This window comes from Botryllus schlosseri, chromosome 1, assembly GCF_051294905.1.
Source record: "Botryllus schlosseri isolate E-star chromosome 1, Bs_hap1, whole genome shotgun sequence".
NCBI classification, from domain to species: Eukaryota; Metazoa; Chordata; class Ascidiacea; order Stolidobranchia; family Styelidae; genus Botryllus; species Botryllus schlosseri.
This window is the reverse complement of record NC_137236.1, coordinates 29388004-29408799: the sequence shown is the minus strand read 5'-3', so window position 1 is coordinate 29408799 and position 20796 is coordinate 29388004. Positions and strand designations below refer to the sequence as shown.

Here is a 20796-nt window from a genome sequence, read left to right as displayed (position 1 = left end):
CAAGTCCAGCGTGCCCATAAATTTTTATTGTGAACGTTAAGAACTAGTTTCGCACAACCTTGGTTATGCCCATGCTGTTCTCAGTAGGGACGGAATAAGATACTCAGGTAGGGACGATAAACTGCAACTACTGGCACACAACCAAGATAGCGATAGCGTAACAATGAATGAAGGAAAATATGAGGGAAGATTCAGCCTTCAAAATGCTGTTCGTAACGATGAAAGATATCAGGTCGGCTGAAACCAGTACAGTTATACTCACGTGGTAACAGCACTAATTTCGAATAAATGTCAAAGCTACCATGATATATGCTAAGTTGAAAGTGAAGAATTCCTCAAGTAGTTCAAAAAGTAGATTTAGCGGATGGGATGCAGGCTTATAGCAGTGAATCGAAGGTGGTCATGGTCACACACACAATGGTAAGTAACGAATTACTTCTACTTCTCATAGTAAACAAGCAGGTTTTACCTGCTTGCATCACACACTCAAGTAGATACGTTTCTATACACACTTCAACTTTCACTAGACAGTTTCTGGGCCAAACTAGCGCACATAATTTCACATTTTGGATTTTGAAAAGCAGGAAATACGGTATGTCAGGTCAATTTGCAAAAACTTCTACGAGTGATATTCTTAAATCCGGGGAAATAAATTATTTTCACAAAATTGCGCAGATTTTGTAATGTCGTTAGTCACTGCAAGAGTCGCGAAGATGCTCCTTTCAAATTTGATAGTATCCACCTCATGTTATAACTGCCAGAAGTATGCAATCCCTAGAAACTAAGTCTCGGTAATCAACTACTTCTACTTGTAATTGAGTATAAATTGACAGGAATAATTCCACTTCTACTTGAAGAGTAACGCTGACTAGTCAGGCCTTCTCTAGTTGCAATGCATCTCAACAACCAATCATGCCTAGATTGGTGGATACAAGATGGTGGATACAAGATTACAAACTGAAGAACTAAAATTCCGTACCGGTTTCGAAAAATTGAAATTCAACGTTTGTGTATTAGCCATACCCATTTGCCCAAGTTAGCACTAATTACCAGGAACTAACGCACATAGGAATTTACAAAAATATATTTATATCGACTAGTCCAGCGAATGTAAATAGTACGAAAGCTAGGAACATCTATGGAGTGTGCAACCTGTAGCCTGATTAGGCTTAATAGTCCGATATTTTTAAGCTAAGCTGAATAGTGCTAAAAAAGCGATAGATGCTTAATGTGCATACCAGGGTTGTAGCCAAGTCACAGGGTCCCGAGTCACAAGTCAATCTTACTATTATAGTTTTGACTCGAGTCGTTTTCAATTCACCACCGAGTCGACTAGTTAGGTCAGCTACTAGATGGTCGAGGCCGAGTTGGTGTTTTGGCCTTTTTCACTGTTCAGTTACAGTTCAATCACGTTCAACCCACTTTTTTCAACTCTGCTCGAGTGAGATAGAATGGCTCACATTATTAATAACGTAATTTTCCTCAGTTATAACAGTTTCTGGCCCTATTTTCCAAGTATCAGGACTATAAAGCCCAATGTAGTGACTTTGCTATTCTTAGAAGTCAATGAAATGTCAGTCTTGGCTGTCCTAGTCTCGAGTCATATGACCTGGTTCGAGTCATGCACAATCACTCGAGTCGAGTTATTTTACGCATCAGACAAAATTACTCGAGTCAAGTCGAGTCACCAACAACTCGCGACTCGAGCCATTACAACCCTGGTGCATACGTTGACTATGCACAGGGGTATTTTTTGCCAAAATTCATTGGTCAATATTGGCTATGCTTGGTCCGGTATCAAATTTTATCGACGTTACCAATTCTTAATGGGCCTGTGCGTTATTTGCGTCCCTTCTCGGTTACAGAGGCGTCCCTTCTCGGAGTAATCAATCAAGTGACCGCATCTGCCCGCTCATCAAAAAGGTTGCACACCCCAGGACATCTCAAACACAGCAACAAAATTTACCAAGTTCAAAGCCGACTACAGTAATCAAGCATAAATTATTATAGGCATCTGCGGTAAATGAATGAGATACTTCTGCGAAAAGATGATTGTTGTTAGCATTGGGTCGGAATTTGATTAAATCTGAAACAAAATGTTGATACGGTGGACTACGATCTATCAGCAACGAACATACTTAAAATATCATAAAAGTCTAATGAGGTACTGGCGACGATTTTTTTGTCCCTTTCCACTAAGCTGGTTGCTGTGCTTCTGCCTTGTTGACATGACGCTGATTCCGGCGCGAGACACTTTGCTCTGGCAGTACACATTATACAGTGATTGTGGAATCTGTGAGAGTATACAAGTCAAGAAAAGACGACTACTGTCCCCGAAAGTAGGTGAGATGCCTTGAGTTGAGCCTAGATATGGCCAAAGTAACCTGTGTTAGCATAGGTATTCCAGTAGAAGTAGAAGCAAGGCCGTAAACTTCCTTAGCCTAATGAATTTTGGAAACTAGTTCACTATATTTATACCACTATATCAATATATCTACTTGTATTTGAGTGGAAATTAATTCTGACATCGGTCATGCCCTAGTTTCCAACTCATAAAATATATCGATAACCAAATCATGAAATTCATACCCAGTTCACTTGATCCATTTCGCAGCCACAGAAGCGGCCAGCAGCATACAGCCGTAAACCACGGTGGAGGCGGACTCGTAGAGCAGTTTCGGGGCGAAAACGCTCCACACAAAGAGATGGTATCGCATGATCGTGGCCAGCACGAGATAGAACGAAGCCGAAGTCAGACGCAGGAAGGCGAACGTGGAGAAGACAGCCAGCAGTCCACGCCAAGACGACTGTTTGGACAGCGTGAATTCTGAAGCAGAGCAGATAGTTCTGCGTTTAGGCAGGGCTAGTGGAATTGAAATCGGCTGAACCGTGCAATTATCAAATGTAAAAATGGAATTGCAACGACCGATTTTTGCTGAGGCTCGAATCTGGGTCGTATCGCAGCAGCAAATGGAGGAATTCTGGAAATCCTATAGCTGGCGTCCAGAAAGCAAGATTTGGGACTAAAATACCTGCATTTTCCAAACAATCGGATCGCCGCAATCGGTCATTGTTATAAACAATGCAGATTTCGAGATGTTGAGGGGGATTTTCGGTGCAGTTCCAGGGTTCTGACCAGATTTTAATTTACATTATCGCAATCAGTGCGATTCTAGCTTTCGATCAATACCAGTTTCATTGAATTCAGTTCTCTGGACATCAGCTATAAGATTGCCAGATATCGTACATGGGCTGCCATGAGACGATCCATAACCCAGCCTCAGAGAAGAGAAGACAAAAAAATGGCCCTTGCCATTCCATGTCTACATTAGACAGTGTAACGCAATAGTAGTGTCCAACGTTTTAGACCAGCAGGCCTGATAACGGAGGTGGTCAGTAGCGGGGTTCTTCTAGTTTTCTGGATCGTTCAAATTGGTTTTGCCAGTTTGTGATGTGAAGAGTTCAAATATGAACCTTTTATGTGACAGTAAAGAATACAATGTCAAATATTATTTGGCATTTTTTGATGGCGCTAATTTCTACTCACTCTGTGACAATGATGTCGGTTGATCATGACGTCACAATATGTAAATATTCCACCAACGTATGTAGATCTGTACTACATGTTTCAAACGCTGCGATAAAATCAATCGATTTTAAAGACTTCCACAATGGGAAAATCGTATCGAAACTATAATTCTCATTGATAAATTAATTCTTAGAGGCAAGGTGTATAATTTCAGTACTCGAAAATTCACCTCTTAACTCGAGTTAATAGATAGTCGATTCAGATCCGAGTGCTCGAATCATCGAACCAGAGCTAGTTTTGAGGAAGAGCAAAAGTGGTCAGAAACTAAGTACTTCCACTCTTTTAAAGTGCTCGAGTTGGTTTTGCCTGAAAGTATTTACTTGAGCATTCACCTTTTCCGTAAAAAAGGACGTATGGATTTTAACACACCAAAAAACGTCACTGAATACTTGAACAAAGTCCCACTGGCTTGGTACTTGGAATACCTCCACCTCTACTCGACAGTTTGTCGAACTAAATTTACAAATCATTCTCGATTTCTGACTAACCTTGCACAGATACGCCGCACTTCAAATTCAACACTCACCTTTCAAAGACACCTTCACCGTATCCACGAGACACAACATCGTCCATAAGATCGGGCCCGTATAAGTGGCGAATACGATTAGCAATCTAACGAAGGTATCTTCCAAAGTGCCGTAGTGCGTGGATATCCCAACGTAGCCAGCCGACACATCGATCGTGGCCAGGCTGTTTGAATTTCCCTGTATCGTAAAACAACCATCTCATATAATGTCATGAGAACTAGTTTTATAGCAGAGGTCAGCAAAGGCTGCCTTTATATTTGATTTGCTTTGCACGTTATGACCAATTCTGTTGTAGTTAGAGTTCGGCCAGGAAATAGTCAATATATGTCTCAGTAGAAATATCAGTACCAACCAACTGTGGTTGATAGGTGATCATCACTTCTACAACTGTTTCAAGTTGAAAAGTTTTCAGTAGAGCCCAAATGAATTTTAATATCAATAATATCGAACCCACATTGCACTCCGAAAGAAATATTGGCATCGACCATTAGAGTTGGAAAAGATATCGGCAATTTCGGATAATTCAATTTCTTATATCTTACAGGTGTCCATGTGTAACCTTTCTACTTCCTGTCCAAGTTAAAATAGATGCTCTGAAATTTTGGAAATGCTTATGAAACTAGATGCCTTATCATTCGAGTATTAGCTGAATATATCTAGGTTATCGGGAAAGGTGCTAGGTTTTATCAGCATCGGATCAAAAATTCGATATTGGTAGGGCTCTAGTATCTAGTATAATTGAATTGATTCATGAGGACCATGGAAATTCAATTCTTACTGAAAATGTTGCAAAGTTGTGTGTACCAGGACTGCGATACACGTCTGGATGTAAAGTACTAGTTTCTTAGTATTTTGTTTTATTGCAAATCAATGAAGCTTACACAGGATCGAAATCCATAATTAATTCCACTTACCGTACTAAAATACGACATTTGCCCGAACCAGTAACACAATGTGGTTCGAAGCACAATCTTCCCCAACTGCATGTTAGAGCCGGAATCCTCGCCGACGATTGGCCAAAGCCGCCGAAATACCGACCAATAGAGAAACAGGTTCAAAACCACAGGCCAAACGTTATGAGCCCGGGACAGCAGCACACTAGCCAACACCACAGACGTCATGATATAGTCCATGATATTGTCACCTGAATATATAAAATTACCTGAAGACGCTAATCCATATATAAAGAAACTAGAACTCACCTGAAGTGGCCTTACTCCGTTTCGATAACAGGAGTGCGGCTTTACCGAGGATGGCGGCTATTGCGATATATGCTAGTATGGGCGGTACTGATTCCCTGAATGCGTAAAGTACGATGTAAACTTGTTGATAATTCCCGAGTACTCAGTTATATTAAATGTACTGTTGCCTAAAAGAGGTCAATAATGATGCACTTTTACTTTTTCAGAGCATTCAAATGGGTTTTTGGAGGGTATAGTTAGCTTTGGTTAGGATTAGGTTAAGGTATGATTGGGCTTGGGTTAGAATTATGTAAGCTTGGGTTGTGATTAGGGATGAGTCAGCTTTAGGTAAAATTACCTTGGTTTAGGGTTTGTGTTAGGTAAATATGGGTTGGGGTGTAGGTAGCTCTGGTGAGAATATAGTTTAGGTTAGGATGCCGACTAAAACATGCATATTGTACTGTTTCCCAACGCTAGTTCCCATAGCCCGAGTTTATCTGCATGGCTTCCCTTAACCCTAAACACTGATCAGTGGGGCGATGAATTTTTGACCCTAAAATCGGGAGACTTTGGACTAAAAATGAAAATTTTGACGTATTTTGACATCAAACAACTTAATTCTGACAAAATTTTGCACTCAGATATTTAAATTAGGCCATCTACATCAGTAAGCCCGTAAAGTAGGCCACAAGGTGTAAAATGTCAAATGAAAAGTTCACCAACAGCAAAGCTTCTACAACAACAACGAAATACAGTTTGCAAAAAAATCTGACTTTGCAAACAATAATGACAATTTTTTGACCTAACGCTACAATTTTGACAGAATTTTGACTTTTTTTGCAATGCCAAAATATAATCGCCTTACTGATCAGCACAAAATGTCTGACAACAACCTAGCAAGCACCAATTTTCAAATCACTATTCGTAAAATCTTATCGTCAGTAGCACAGCACTCAATCAAAAATATACAAGACCACGAAACTCACCGTAAGTCGCCCATTCCAGACATGGTTCGCACAGCTCCGAGCCTGTACACGAAGACCATAACCAAGCCGAATGCGAGCAAGCCTATCCTCAACTTATCACGACCATTCGACAACGCCTCCAGCAAGATCGCAACGAAACACAGGCCGACCAAATGGCTCAGAGCCAGATACATTTCGTTGCCCGGGTCGTTAAGCCAGTCCCCTGAAAGACACAGCAATTCAAATTTAAATAAGGAAGTAGAGGTAAATGCGACATTTAGTAGAATCAGGGTTGTAATGACTCGAGCCATGATGTTTTGGTGACTCGACTGGTAATTGAGTCATTGTGCATGACTCGAACCAAACCATATGACTCGACAGTACAAGGGCCAAGACAGACATTTTATTTCAACTTTAAAGAATAGTGATATTACCACATTATTGGTATTTCGTCTATCAGTCCTGATACTTGGAAAATAGGGCCAGAGACTGTTGAGAATGAGGAAAATGACCATATTATGAACGCAAGCCATTCTATATCACTCGAGCAGAGTTGAAAAACTGGGTTGAACTGTGAAAGTGAACATTATGTCTCGGACTCGACCCTCTACTACAGGGGCGGGCAACTTCTCCAGTCGGCGGGCCGGATATAGGAAAATTAGGTTTTTGGCGGGCCCGATTGCTGAATCGATACATTATTCGCCCATTTATCCATATACAAGGAATAAATCGTATTTAATGAATGAATTTTACCGACAGCAATGTCACTTCAAAGCCATTTCTCGTCGATAATGGCGAAGAGAATGTGGATTTTAGAATACAGACGCCGCCATGTCTGCTTCACTCTGATCAATCAACACACGGTGCAATCCCTAACTAAGATTTTTAAGGCGTTCTATAAGCCCGGTAATCCTAATTTACCAAGATATCCATTCCTTAGTGTTGAGATAGTACGAGATAGCGTCGTTGTTCAACTGTGTGGCCTAATTAATCTCGATAATGAATTCATGCGGCCCGCGTCCTCTACGAAATTTGAAAAGTGGCCTGCAACGGGTTTTGAGTTGACGACCCTGGCACAAGCAGTGCATTACAAAAGCCTAGAAGTGTGCCGTGCTACAAGTCGGCGGTTACGGAATCAAAAATAAGAAATATCAGCCTGGTGTAAATGACTGACCATTGTAGTCAACAAAAATCATGAATACCACAGACGACATTAGGGTTGAGTGCATCGTAAATGCCGATATTGCAATTCTTCTCGCATCGACAAACTTACGCGTAACCTCCACTCTCACAACACTGCAACACGTATATAATAACATACAGTCACTAAATTTGACGTAGTAAGCAAGTAGTGGGGAATCTCGGCAGACTGGGGCCGCGGGCCACATTATCATGTAAGACGGAAAACTGTCCGCGGGCCGGACAAAATCTCTTCGCGGGCCGGATGCGGCCCGCGGGCCGTATGTTGCCCGCCCCTGCTCTACTAGCTGACTTGGACTCGGTGGTGAATTGAAAATGACTCGAGTCAAAACTATAAAAGTGAGAATGACTTGTGGCTCGGAGCCTTGCGACTTGGTTACAACCCTGGGTAGCATATTTCATCCTTCGGCTTGCAAGGCGCGTACCCAGGGGTTACTTGTGTGTACGGTACCCCCTTTTTCACACAGTGATTATTTAGAAAGTCCATAGGACTTCAACTGACACCGAGAGTAAGGTTTGTAACCAAGTCGCAAGGTTCCGAGTCACAAGTCAATCTCACTTTTATCGTTTTGACTCGAGTCAAGTCGAGTCATTTTCAATTCACCACCGAGTCAAGTCCGAGTCCAAGTCAGCGAGTAGAAGGTCGAGTCCATGTCATAGTGTTTACTGTCCAGTTTTGAGTTCAATCCGTTTCCACTAACTTTTGTCAACACTGCTAGAGTGATTTAGAATGGCTCACATTCATAATATCCTAATTTTTGCTCAGACCTAACAATTTCTGGCCCTATCTCCTAAGTATCAGGACTGATGACGAAATACCAATAACGTGGTGACATAACGTGGTGACTCTACTATTCTTCGAAGTTACAGTCTTTCTTGGCCGTCAGAGTGTAGAGTTATATGACTTGGTTTGAGTCATAATCAGTGACTCGAGTACATGTCAAGTCAATACACGAATTAACTCGAGTCAAGTCATTTTATGCAAAGTCAAGTCGAGTCACCAAAAATTGTGACTCGAGTCATTACAACCCGGCCGAGAATCCATAATTTCCACACATTATTACCAATATCTGCTTCGTCGACATTTTGTATCCCTGTGCTGTTCCAAGCCCGCAACAGCCGATGCGACAACATAGCCAACGCGAGAACGACCATGTTGGCGCGGTCCGTGTCTGGTATCGAGAACTTCCAACCCTTTTTCGCCGTTCTGTCGAAGGTGGCTTCGTCGTCGCTGGCCTCCAGCTCCACGAAATCCCACGTCGAGTCCACGCTGTCTTCGGATTTAGCTCGACGCAGTAATTCCATTTGATCGGTTCTGTACCGCGGTAAGACGTCTCTGTCCCGAGGTCCTGAAATACAAAAATCGTTTCCGGTTAGTCCGAGAGCACACTTTTTTTCTAAAACTGTATTTGTTGAAGATTTTGGCCATATCAGGAACAGATTTGCAAATTTTAGATTTTTCAGTAATTAGTTCTTCTAGTCATGACTCATGAGAGTATGGGTTACGGCAGCGTAAAATGAAAATTCTTTTTTATACTTCAATCATATTGCTAAAAATTTAACTTAGTCACACGTTGGAATGACTTTAGCCGAGCACATTTTTGCACTGTTAAGATGGGTTGCAGTCAGACACGCCAATCGCAAAAGTTCAGAAAGAGACTTTGGCCTCGTACAGTCTTCGACTGAAGAAATAATATCAATGCAATGGTGAATTGTCAGAATGGAATTCAATGCACATTGCACACGCTTCTAAATGATCCTGTGAGCAGTGTTCAAAATGCCAGGCACTTTTTTCCTGTCATATTTAAATAGTTTGGGTGATACCGACACGAAAATTAATCTCAACGTACAAGTAGGGGAGAGGAGGCCAAGATGAGACACTTTTCTGATAATTCAAGGCCACTCAATGAGTAATGCCTTCTGAGGATTAATTTTGGTACCAATGGAAAGCCTGCGATCTGTACTATTTACGACTATGTCTCGAGTTATATTGAACAACATACTGATGGATTTCTTGGCCCTCAAAAATCCTTGCTCAAATGTCTCAACTTACCCCCAGGTGAGACACACTGTGTTTAAGATGAGACACCAAGCAATTCTTGCTCATTACACCACCAATTCATCCCAAATGATGAATCAACCAGCAACATCGTGAATAAAATATAATAATCATGAAATAAGTCATTTTTGAAAAGAATTTGTACATCATATACACATATAAATGACATCGAAATCCAATTAACCATGGGATCCAGCAACAATGAGAGATTCGTTATTATTTAGTCTTGTAATGTCGCATCTGGTAAACTACTAGATAAATAATACATTTTGTGTGCCTTCAACAGTAAATTTTTAATCTTCCGAGGCCTTCAATAGAAAAGCCCTCTGATACCCATGTCTCATCTTACCCCCATGATTTTGTCTCATCTTACCCCCACACCTAAATTAACATATAAATTCGAATAAAAACATTTCTGTCCGTTACTTTTCAGAGGTAAGCGCATGATTACACTGCTAATATTGCACTCAACCAGCTCCAGTATTCTTGTTCTATAATATCAAGTACTATGATAGGTATGCCCTTACAAACATGAATTCACATAACTGACATAGGCTATGAAAATACAGTTTTTGGCATTTTTCTGCCCAATCTCAAATCTGTTTGCCTTGCTAATATGGCAGGACTATGGAATGATATTATGGGAACAACATAGTTGAAGGAATCTGTCCATCGGAAAATTTTTCTGTGAAAAAATTGCATGTCTCATCTTGCCCCGTGTCTCATCTTGGCCTCCTCTCCCCTACCTATAGTTGGCCCATCTTCCACATTAGCACACGACACTTCAGCATGCAAGTTTAGGCTCTTGTTAGTTTATGGCAGGGTTGTAGCCAAGTCACAATGTCCCAAGTCAAAACTCAATTCTACGAGTCATTTTCAATTCACCGCCGAGTCGAGTCCGAATCCAAGTCAGGAATCAAAGGTCCCAGTCCAAGTTCAAGTCATACCGTTCAATTCTGTTCAACCCGGTTATTTACAAGTCTGTGTGGGTGAAATTGAATGCCCCACTTCCATAACACAACAATTTTCCTAAATTTACACAATTTCTAGCCCTATTTTACAAACACCAGAACTTATACGCAAAAAGGCAACAATGTGGTAGCTTACTAACTTCACAGATACAATGAAATGCCTAAATTGCCACAAGTTATGACTCGTAGTCAAGTAAACAAAATCTCGCGACTCCAGGCGGACCGGAATTATCACAACCCTCGGTTGGGGTTAGGGTTAAATTTGTGGTCCGACAAAATTTGGAGTGATTATGTCAAATTGTAACATGCTCGAGTGTCGCATCCTAGAGTGTCGAATGCTCAAATTACTTTTTAGTGTGTCTCATCGACACTCATGTCAGGCACCCCAGAGACCCCAAAAAATCCGTGGATCCCGGGTCGGGATTCACCGACTTCGCCAGTGAAAATCTACGAACCTTTCGAAAATATCCCTCTCTGCATCGATTCCGCCATACCCAGCTTAACCCCGACCGTCTCGTTGATGACGTTCAAAAACAGCACTGCCAGAAAAGTAGCGGTCATGTAATACCAAGTCTGGTGTTCCTCTTCCAAATAACTCGAAGACAGAAGGCTCACGGAATGAACCACCGTTCCCACAGTAGCCAAAACACCCCACGTCAAAGGCGAGTTTCTAGCATGAGAGTCTTCGTTCGGGTTAGCTTGCGGCACGAGCACAATCTGCGCCCACGTGACTGTCACTGACAAATATCCGACCAGCGCCACTAGCATCCCGACTGCGATCCACAGGTGATTGTATGCCGCTACGTGATACTTTAGTAAGTCGGACGCCGCGTTTTGGCACATCGTGTAGGATTCTCGGGCTTCCTGAAAGGTTTTGCTCGAAGAAGGGTGCTTTGTCCATGTGGCGTGCGACTTGAACGCGTCCCTGTACAAAAATAATCCGGCTTGCGTGATGTGAACGTAGCCGGCTTAAAAATGGTTTGATCAAGAGCTAGGGAAAGCAATGAAAAAGTCGCTAAAACCTTTTCGGAAGTACAAAATTTTCGTTTCAAATACCAGCAGTATAAGCATTTATACACGGTCGCTATCCCGTTCATATTTATAAGATTCGTCCCTACTTTGAACAGCAATTTCTTAAGAAATTACATTGTCCTTGTTCAAGACATTTGCCATTATTTTGAAAGGCGATGTCGCAGAAAACTGCATTGTCCTTGTTACTAAGATTTATCCATATTTTACAGAAAAATGTCATAAAAAACTACATCATTGTCCTCATTTGCCTTTATTTTGAAAGGAGATGACAGATAAAACTAGACTGTCCTCATTTATACGATTTTTCTTTATTTTAAAAGCCGACGACATATAGGCTACATTGTCCTTATTTGCGCGCTTAGTTTCTTTCATGTGCAGGTCACATTAGTTGTAGCCTACCGATATTACTATCATGAGCTTGAACTAGACCAGATATCAATGACACCGTAATTAGGACCAGGCCAGAATGATGACCTTTTTTAGTTTACAAACTCCGTGGTTAGTTTTAGTCTGTCCTTAGTGTTTCATCAGTGTCAATGGCCACTCTGCATATATAGGATACTGCCACGTAGAAATCAGGCATAGCATGGCATCCCGGCTATTTCACAAATGATTAGGACTTGTTGAAGGTACAGAACTTCTATACACAATTGGATAGTATATTCATATTGAAGTGAGCTCAAATATTTTTGGCTGACACTCGTCAGGTGTATTCGTCAGCAACTAGCAGAGAATTGGAAAGAACATTGTATATCAACAATCGTGTCACATTTGTCACGGAAAACTTTTTTGCAACCCCAATTCGTTTGTCTCGTAGATTTTGCACCGTCGGTGAACTTATCATTTGATATTTGACAGCTTGTAGCCTAATTTATAGGCCTACCGTTATAGACGGCCGATAGTCTGCTCATTATGAATCATAAACGGTCAAATGAAACAAATATAGGTTGGCATGGTGTTACGCTCAACATACCGCAATATCCCAACTGAAGCAAGACTGCGTCGACACTTCATTGGTCTTCTATCAAGAAGCACATGATGGAAAATTGTGATGTAGACAACATTGTCAGAATGAAGCAACACGGTGTGTCACAAGCTGTTAAACGATCTTTCTCCATTCTTGGCAAGTTACTTAGTAAAGACAGACACTTTCTATCAGAGAATGTAGGAAAGTACCTTTCGTTGCATTACACAATTTTTAAATTTTTTCTACCATAATGCGCAATGTAACTACTGCAATTCTTCATAGGGCCAGATTTCGTTTAAATAAAAGTTTTTATCATGTAAAGATTTTCAGTTTTTGAGGCAAAAAAAGTTTTCATGTCAAACTACTTCGTAAAGACAGACAGTTCGAACCAGAAATGAAGATAGTAGTACAATTCTAACATTATACGAGAAACACCGAATTTGTCAGGTCAAAGTTGGTCAAAACTAAGATTTTCAAGGTCGAAAAATGTCAATATTTTGATTTTTAGGTCAAAATCTTCTGTTTATAGGGTCAAAAAAATCACCCTACTTATAAGTAGTCCCTTTCGGTCGACTTCTGAAAATATGTGAAGTCTTGCAAATTGAGTCGAAATTGACAGCGTCACCTCAACCTCCACTGGAGTAACAAAAAGGACCAATTTGACCACCACTGGCTATACCGCGGTATGTACTTGACCTTGCAAATTTCTCACCAGTACAGCTTGACTGGATCCACAGGGTACAGTGTCTCTGTTCCGAGCAATCCAGTGCTACCTGCCAACGATAGCAAATGGTGGCAGTTGTATTGCAGCGAATGTAACTCGTCAGCTGGCTTCATTTTCTGAAAAATAACATAACTCGTGATTGCTGAGATAGGCCTTTGTGAACTCAACAATCAGCAATCGAGTCACTGTCATTAAATCATGACAATTATTACTCGTCTTGGATTCAAAGCAGGGTTGTAATGACTTGAGTCACGATATTCTGAAGACTCGACTTGATTCATTTTCTGGAAATACGGAAATGACTCGACTCGAGTCAATCTGGCATTGACTCAACTTGGACTCGAGTCATTCCGCATGACTCGAACCAAGTCATACGACTCGAGACTCAGACTGCCAAGACCGACGTTTCATTGTAATTTCGACAAACAGTAAAGTAACCACACTATTGGGATTTCGTCTATTGGTACTGGTACTTGAAAATGCGACCAGAAACTGCTAAAAGTGAGGAAAATTAGTATATTGTAAATATGCGAACCATTCGATATCACCAAACAAGTTATAAAAAGTGGGTTTAACAAGACTTTTACTGGAAACTGACCAGTCGACACGATGACTTAGACTCGACCCTCTGCTCGCTGACTTGGATTCGGACTTGACTCGGTGGAGAATTGAAAATGACTCGACTTGACTCGATTCAAAACTATAAAAGTGAGATTGACTTGTGACTCGGAGCCTTGTGACTTGGTTACAACCCTGAAGGACTCAACTCATTGTGCCCAACAAAATTCAAAAACCAATGAAGCACATATCGAGTGCAGATTATTTCGAATCTAAAATCTCGAAATTAAGACACCGAATAACTAAAGGCGGAGAAAATTATTCCAGTTCTCAGATGGATCTGAATAGTGTATCTATTCCAATGACCCGAGCCATGTAGTTTTTCAGTACTGAAATTCTCCACTCCTTTCCACAAACAGTTAATTTATCAACAATAATTATAGGTTAGATGTCATTTTCCACTGCGGAAGGCTATAAACCTCGATTGGTTCATGGTTGTATCGCGGCATACGAAACATGATGTACAAAGCAACACATATGATTGGAAATACAGGGTTGTAACCAAGTCACAAAGCTCCGAGTCACAAGTCAATCCCACTTTTACAGTTTTGACTCAAGTGAAGTCGAGTCATTTTCAATTCACCACCGAGTCAAGTCCTAGTCCAAGTCATAGAGCAGGGGATCGAGTTCGCATTTATAATATACTAATTTTCCTCACTTTTAGCAATTTCTGGTCGCATTGTCAAGTACCAGTATCAATAGACGAAATCCCAAGAGGGTGGTTACTTTACTGTTCTTCGAAATTACAATGAAATGTCGGTCTTGGCCGTCTGAGTCTCGAGTCATATGACTTGGTTGGAGTCGCGCGCAATGACTCGAGTCCAAGTCAAGTCAATACACAGATTGACTCGAGTCGAGTCATTTCCGTATTTTGAGAAAATGACTCAAGTCAAGTCGAGTCACCAATAAATCGTGACTCGAGCCGAGTCATGACTCAGGTCATTACAACCCTGCAATGCATCATCTGTAACCAACAGATCATAATATTAGTATCGATATTGAGACACAGACCTGTACCAGAGGCTCGATCAGTTGTCCCATGGAGTTACGCGGGATGGGAATGCCGAGCAGTACGGACAGGGTGCTCACTAAATCAACCTGCTGCACCTCCTTACGCGTATCACCCCTGTAAAATTCAGCAAACGTGAGAATAACGTTGCCTGTGAATTACAAGTACGGCAGGGCTGAGTCAAATAGAGTACTTGGGTTATTCAAATCCGACTCCATATTAAGATTTGAGACAAGTAACCTAGCACCATCTATTATGACTGCATAACAGTAAAAATAACTTCAAAAGTTTGAATATGTATCCTTTCTGTGGCCACAAGGAAAATGCTGCAGTTACATATTATCCCAAATAAACTTATATTTCTGGACCATTACTATTTCTGTGTGATCATTGCGCGGGTCATCACTGCTCGGCAGAAATACCATACCGTGAATATTCATGTCTTCCGCAACAGGAATTTCAATTCCGAGATACGGCTGACCAAGGTGTCAACAAGGCAACAATGGTGGAAATGACCCCTTGAAACTATGACTTTCATTGATAAAATAGCACACTTACAGTGTGAAGGCGTATATTTCAGTGTATTGCGCCAATCAACACTAACTAACTCGCTTCAATTCATGAGCATTAATACTCGACTTTGGTAGAATTCGACTATTCGAATCTGGCTAATTCCATTATAATTTAGCAAGGGCTACAATGCACACCCTTAGAATTCTCCAATATCTACACATGTTATTCTTTTTTAATTCCAAGCAGATAAAATGAAAAAATTCGAATTTTGTTTACATTTTGTCACTAGGTGGCGCCTCATGAGGAAAACCTTTAAGATCAATATTTAGCGCTGCAGTGATGGTACAGCACCAATGAAAATGTATAATTAACCAATTCTGGGGCCAAGCAATTCAATAAATTGCACTGTTTTGCTCCAAACCAAATGTAAAAAGAGTTATGGATGAAAGAAGAATTTTTGGCGGCGAATTTGATGACTATCACGCCCAGCGATAATTGCATGCAGACATCCGGAATAAATCACCGAGCCACTCACTGTGATAAGTTACTGGCAACACCTGGACTTAGGAATAGTAACGGTACGTCGCGTTCGTGTTGCGTAGTGCCACCGTGACTGCCTTTGTCTGTCATGCCGTGGTCTCCGGTGACGACCAGCAAAGTCTTTTCACCGTTGACCGTGTCCTAGAAGAGTCGGTCAAAGCAGTCAGCATTGATACTCGGGTAAAAGTAGGAATAACGCTGTAAATTTCTAATCAATCAAAAGCAGACGGAGTAATTTCGAAGGCATTCAAAAGGATTTCGAGTAGAAGCAGAAATAAAAGGTCTGAAGAGTATTCGAGTCCTTTTTAAAAGTTCATTTGGTGGAGAAGTTGCATTCGTTTGACGTAAATCAGAGATTGAGCTTGGGTTGTTGAATATGAAAACGCCACCGATTGCCTAAAATATGCTTTTGAGACGTCTGGAAAACACTACATCATATCAGGTGGATGCAATAGTAATACCCGAGCTCACAGTGAAGTCAAACCCGATCCATAACTTGAAAATGGCAATTCAAGGATTTCGAAAGACAGCTAACGGCACTTACAAACTCCTGCAGTCGGTCGTAGATCGATTTGATGGTGGAGTCGATCTCCGTCAACTTTTCGCTGATTAAAGGACTCCGTGATCCTGAATACACAGGAGCAAAATGACCGCATGTCACATAAACGGGACACAATGTGACCCGAATCCTGTACATTTGAACATTGATATCATTACAGTTGGAATTGTTCGTAAATAGAAGTAGCATGGTGCTTCAATTTATTGCAAGTACTCTCGTCTTCAGAGTATAGTCTTGCTCTGAAGTGGCCAGGATTATAAAAAAGTACGTCTACTTTTATAGCGCCTTATTCGAGTCCAGTTTTGGCTTAAGATTCGTTTGAAATAGCCCCTGCATCATGGTAACTGAATATATTTTCAAAGATTGCCCCTTATTTGTAACGTATTTAGTCATTTTGCATTAGCAAAGACACATCTTACCACTTCAATAGTAGCCACCTCTAAAGAAGTGCTAAAAGTAAGCGGCCCCTCGGCAAAATCAACTTTATAAAACTACCTACTTGAGTACATTCCAGACCATTCATATACTACTTCCGCTTAAAGCAGTTTTAACATGTAAATGGAGATGGAAATGGCCACTGCTACTCGTAATTCAGTACAGCTTACTACTTTGACCACCTCTGGTCTTGCTAACACATCATAAGCAGTTTATATTAAAACAACGAAACCATAACAGTAACTTGGCAATTACCGTACCTACGACATGCCCGATGTGTCCCAGGCCCAGCAGGTTTGCGATCATGATGTCAAAGTGTTCGGGATGGCTCAGTTCCTTGCGAATCCCGTCTTCCACAATGTCATCCACCTATCGGTATACATACAATGTGAATAAGCGGATTCTTACACATCTCCGAGTACATTTCGAGTACTAAGATTATGCGATGCTGGTCACAAAGGGTTAATTTATCTACGATAACTCTAGTTCTGATAGTATTATCAATAGAGGAAGCCTTGAAAACTCGATCGGTTGTATGATTTGTTGCATGTAGTAAAAAGCTACTGGTGGTTTGTGGTAATGACCTATCTGCGAAGTCATGATCATTCCAGACCATTGTCACGAAGTGCATGGAAATACGTATGACCCATAAATACTACTTAAATATTCCTCATGTGATGTAGAGATGGCATTATAATCTTTGGGGTCACATAAAAGGCAGATATTTGAACTTCACATATCATTCATACGGTTGTGAAGTCATAATTATTGATACCTGAGTACTTGACTCGATTAGAAGCCCAATATTACATTCGTTACCCGATAATCAGTTGCCTGATTTTTCCCAGCCCCCGTATAAATCACACACTCGTAGCTTAACACATTAAGACCTAGGCTCAATAACTTACAGCGAATCCCAGTGACTTTAAACAGTAACCACAGGAGAGTCACCCTGAACAACACTGGCCTCGAACCCACCAACACAAACACAAAGTCTACTCGCCCGTATGAAATCGCGCAGGAAAAACGACGACACCGGGATCTGTCGTTTGAACTTCCCCGGAAACATGTCGGTCCACATCTCGTCACCGTAGAAGACGATCGATTTGCCCCGGGCGAACGCGCCGCTCACGAGGTTGTCCTCCCTCAGTGGCTTGGCCCGGTCTAAGCTGAGGATGACGTCCGCATAGCTGGTGACACTGCCGGTAACCAGACTCTAAAACATAAAAAACAGCACTAGTAGTTCGAAACGGGGAGTAAGGAAGTAATGCTACTTTTCCACAGTATTATGACGTGATTTTGTTTGCTACACGCAACAGAATGACATATAGAAAAATTTGAACTTCAGAAAATATTTTTGATATTCACGGTCCTGAATATCAAATAAAATACTTCTGTAATGTTTTAAGGTTCTGGCTCCATCTAGTGGCCATGCAATCACACGGAACTGGTAATTTTGCCATAATTTTGACTAATTTTGCCATATCTTGACAACCGTTTACGCTAGAAAGCTAGTTTTGGGATTAAATGCTACAGAAGCGACATGTTTCCGTGGAACTTTTTCTTCATGTACCGAAATAAAAATTAAAGGCAAATTACTAATTTTTCAAGTAAAATTGAGCACTGATGCAGTGGATGCAATGTCAAAAGCGCAAAATGATTGTCACTGTGAACCAACACCCCATCAATTAGGTTAGGTCTACTTGAAAATAAAGTTATTATACACCAGAGCTATGACATTATATCATTGAAAGTTATCTACCTTGATTCTAGGTAATGTAACAGCTGGCGACATAGCTCTTGAGAAAAATCCGATGCCGTTACCGTTCAACAGTGACTTGCGTATAAACGGTGTGTCCAAGAGATGGAGTGACCCGAACACAAAATCGTCACGTAGCGCATTGACCACCACCATCACCAATTTGGAGTAAAGGGGCGTTTGAAGCGGCGATAATGCTTTGTCTGAAATGAAAAGCGTCCGTAATAACTTCCGCTCGTTAAAATGATTGTATTTCGACAGTATTTGTCTCAAAGCTAAGCTAAAATAGCAAAATTCATACAGGATTTTCATGTCCCGCTATATAGTTCAGATCCAGGTTGCAGACTTAATAACAGTTAGTACAAAACAACAGAATCCAATTCCAGCTAAATTTTGACGTTTGTAACCAGCGTGGGCACCCAAGTCAAAAAAAAACACCTAAACCTGCTGAGGTACTCCAAAAAGTAGGAATACTTAGTCACTGACCACCTCTGATAAATTCTTACTTAGCAAGACTCGCCCAACGCCCACTGCAGGCCTACCTGGTTGCAAAGGTCCCTCCTGGTCGTAAATTCCTTGCGAGAAATCCACACGGCTCAACGCGATGGTGTCCTTGTCAGACGGAACTGGCGGAATGTCTCTCAGCGAGCTTGAACCTACACGAGATATCTTGACCGGGAAAAATCCCTAAAAACAAACACTAATTCATAAGAACAATGTCATGGCGACATCGCAACAAGGTTAGCCTACAACTAGGGTAGATATTATAATTTTGAGTCAATGAAGGTATCATTGATACAACATATTTCGCCGATGCAGCCAATATTCTCGGCAGATATCAAAACAACATATTTCAAACAAAATTTATAATTATTAGTAGTGATTTGTCAAGCAAAACCCGTTATTTTCCATCAAACCGTAGTTGAGCAAAAAACTAGTACTTCCAATCTAACAGGCATATATTTTGGTGCAGGATACACAAGTTTAAAGCATTTTAACCCGATCTCCGATGGTCCTCGTCAATCAGTTCAACAGTACTGAAAACCATCTTAATTGGAACACAGCAGGAGAGATTACATTATCGGACAGGTCAATAACCATTGACTGAGGTTAGCGGATACCAATATTTCTACTTAGAAAGATATAAGCCCGAATATATAGCAGTTGGGCTTTAATAACAAGTGGATTTAAAATCATGTAAGCCTATGTATTCAAATACCGTTTAATTAAAGACTTACCTTGAGGTAGATCAGTATTCCGACGATGCTCATGAAGTAGAAAGACATCAGCCGCCATTTCACAATCATTTTAACCCCCTAAGATATCACATTACAATACTGCCACCTGGAAAAATATTTTACCTCATAAGCTCACATAAAATCACGCACCAAAGCACGGTCACTAATAAAAACCATCGGTGATGGTAAAACGTCCAAAAATAATACAACAATCAAGTAGAATCTTGAAATTTGTTAAATATTCGACTCCGGCCAAAGCATAACAAAATCTTACAGTCGTTATGTCTCTTGGTCCCAGTAGTATTGGAAAGAATCGAAATGCAAATCAAAAACAGTTTAAACAAAGTCGCTAATGTAGGATCATCTCCATTAATCAGATTGCAAAACAGGAACGCACAAGCACAATAACTATCAGTAAAAATTACAGTGGAGTGTCTGGAACACACAGTAGCGCATAAGAGAGGTAACGGTATTACTAAAATAAAGATGCAGACAGTTCTGAAAATTACAAAAATAAACTGTATGCTACAACAAGGTACCAGTTTTCAACAAAAGCACAAAGTTCTAGAACAGTGGTTCTTAAACTTTTTTGAGCGCGACCCAAATCTGAGTTTCATGATCACCTCACGACCCAAATCTCAAACATAAACAAATGTATTTTTTATGTTACCACTCTGCTAATTTTTCAGATAAGACACAGACAACCAGTTATAGTACACAGTACTATGAGAGAACAATTTATTAGAGACAGATCATTCATTCAGTGTGATTGATGAAACTGAAAGTTCTCTTTCATAATATTTTCAATGCACGGCTCTATCTTACTGAGCGCAATGCGCAAATCGTCTCCAGGATCGAGGCGATTGCGAGCCTTGATACAAAGCGCGCTCGAATCATGACGCAACGCAGT

At 40.8% G+C, this 20796-nt stretch overlaps 2 protein-coding genes across 2 annotated transcripts in view; both read right to left on the bottom strand.

Annotated features, from left to right (window-relative positions):
* The window catches only part of LOC145435195 (cornifelin homolog B-like), a 150616-nt gene that overhangs the window by 34983 nt on the left and 94837 nt on the right, over positions 1 to 20796 (bottom strand). The window lies entirely within an intron of this gene.
* On the bottom strand, positions 1950 to 20451 carry LOC145434852 (GPI ethanolamine phosphate transferase 2, catalytic subunit-like). Its single transcript, XM_080312096.1, has 17 exons — positions 19887 to 20451; positions 19191 to 19335; positions 18652 to 18851; positions 17893 to 18105; positions 17150 to 17258; positions 16440 to 16522; positions 15891 to 16036; positions 14845 to 14959; positions 13204 to 13331; positions 10948 to 11417; positions 8527 to 8811; positions 6284 to 6485; positions 5319 to 5413; positions 5031 to 5260; positions 4116 to 4293; positions 2590 to 2827; positions 1950 to 2293 (listed from the first exon to the last, which is right to left on the bottom strand). The coding sequence occupies exons 1-16, from the start codon at positions 19953 to 19955 to the stop codon at positions 2595 to 2597; spliced, it is 2901 nt and encodes a 966-aa protein (XP_080168222.1). The 5' UTR covers positions 19956 to 20451; the 3' UTR covers positions 1950 to 2293; positions 2590 to 2594.

Coding starts and splice junctions, on each gene's coding strand:
- LOC145434852 (XM_080312096.1), bottom strand. CDS start 19,955: ATGATTGTGAAATGGCGGCTGATGTCTTTCTACTTCATGAGCATCGTC. Junction 18,852..19,190: donor GGAGGGACCTTTGCAACCAG/GTAGGCCTGCAG, acceptor TTTTCATTTCAG/ACAAAGCATTATCGCCGCTT. Junction 5,261..5,318: donor ACGGAGTAAGGCCACTTCAG/GTGAGTTCTAGT, acceptor TTATATATTCAG/GTGACAATATCATGGACTAT.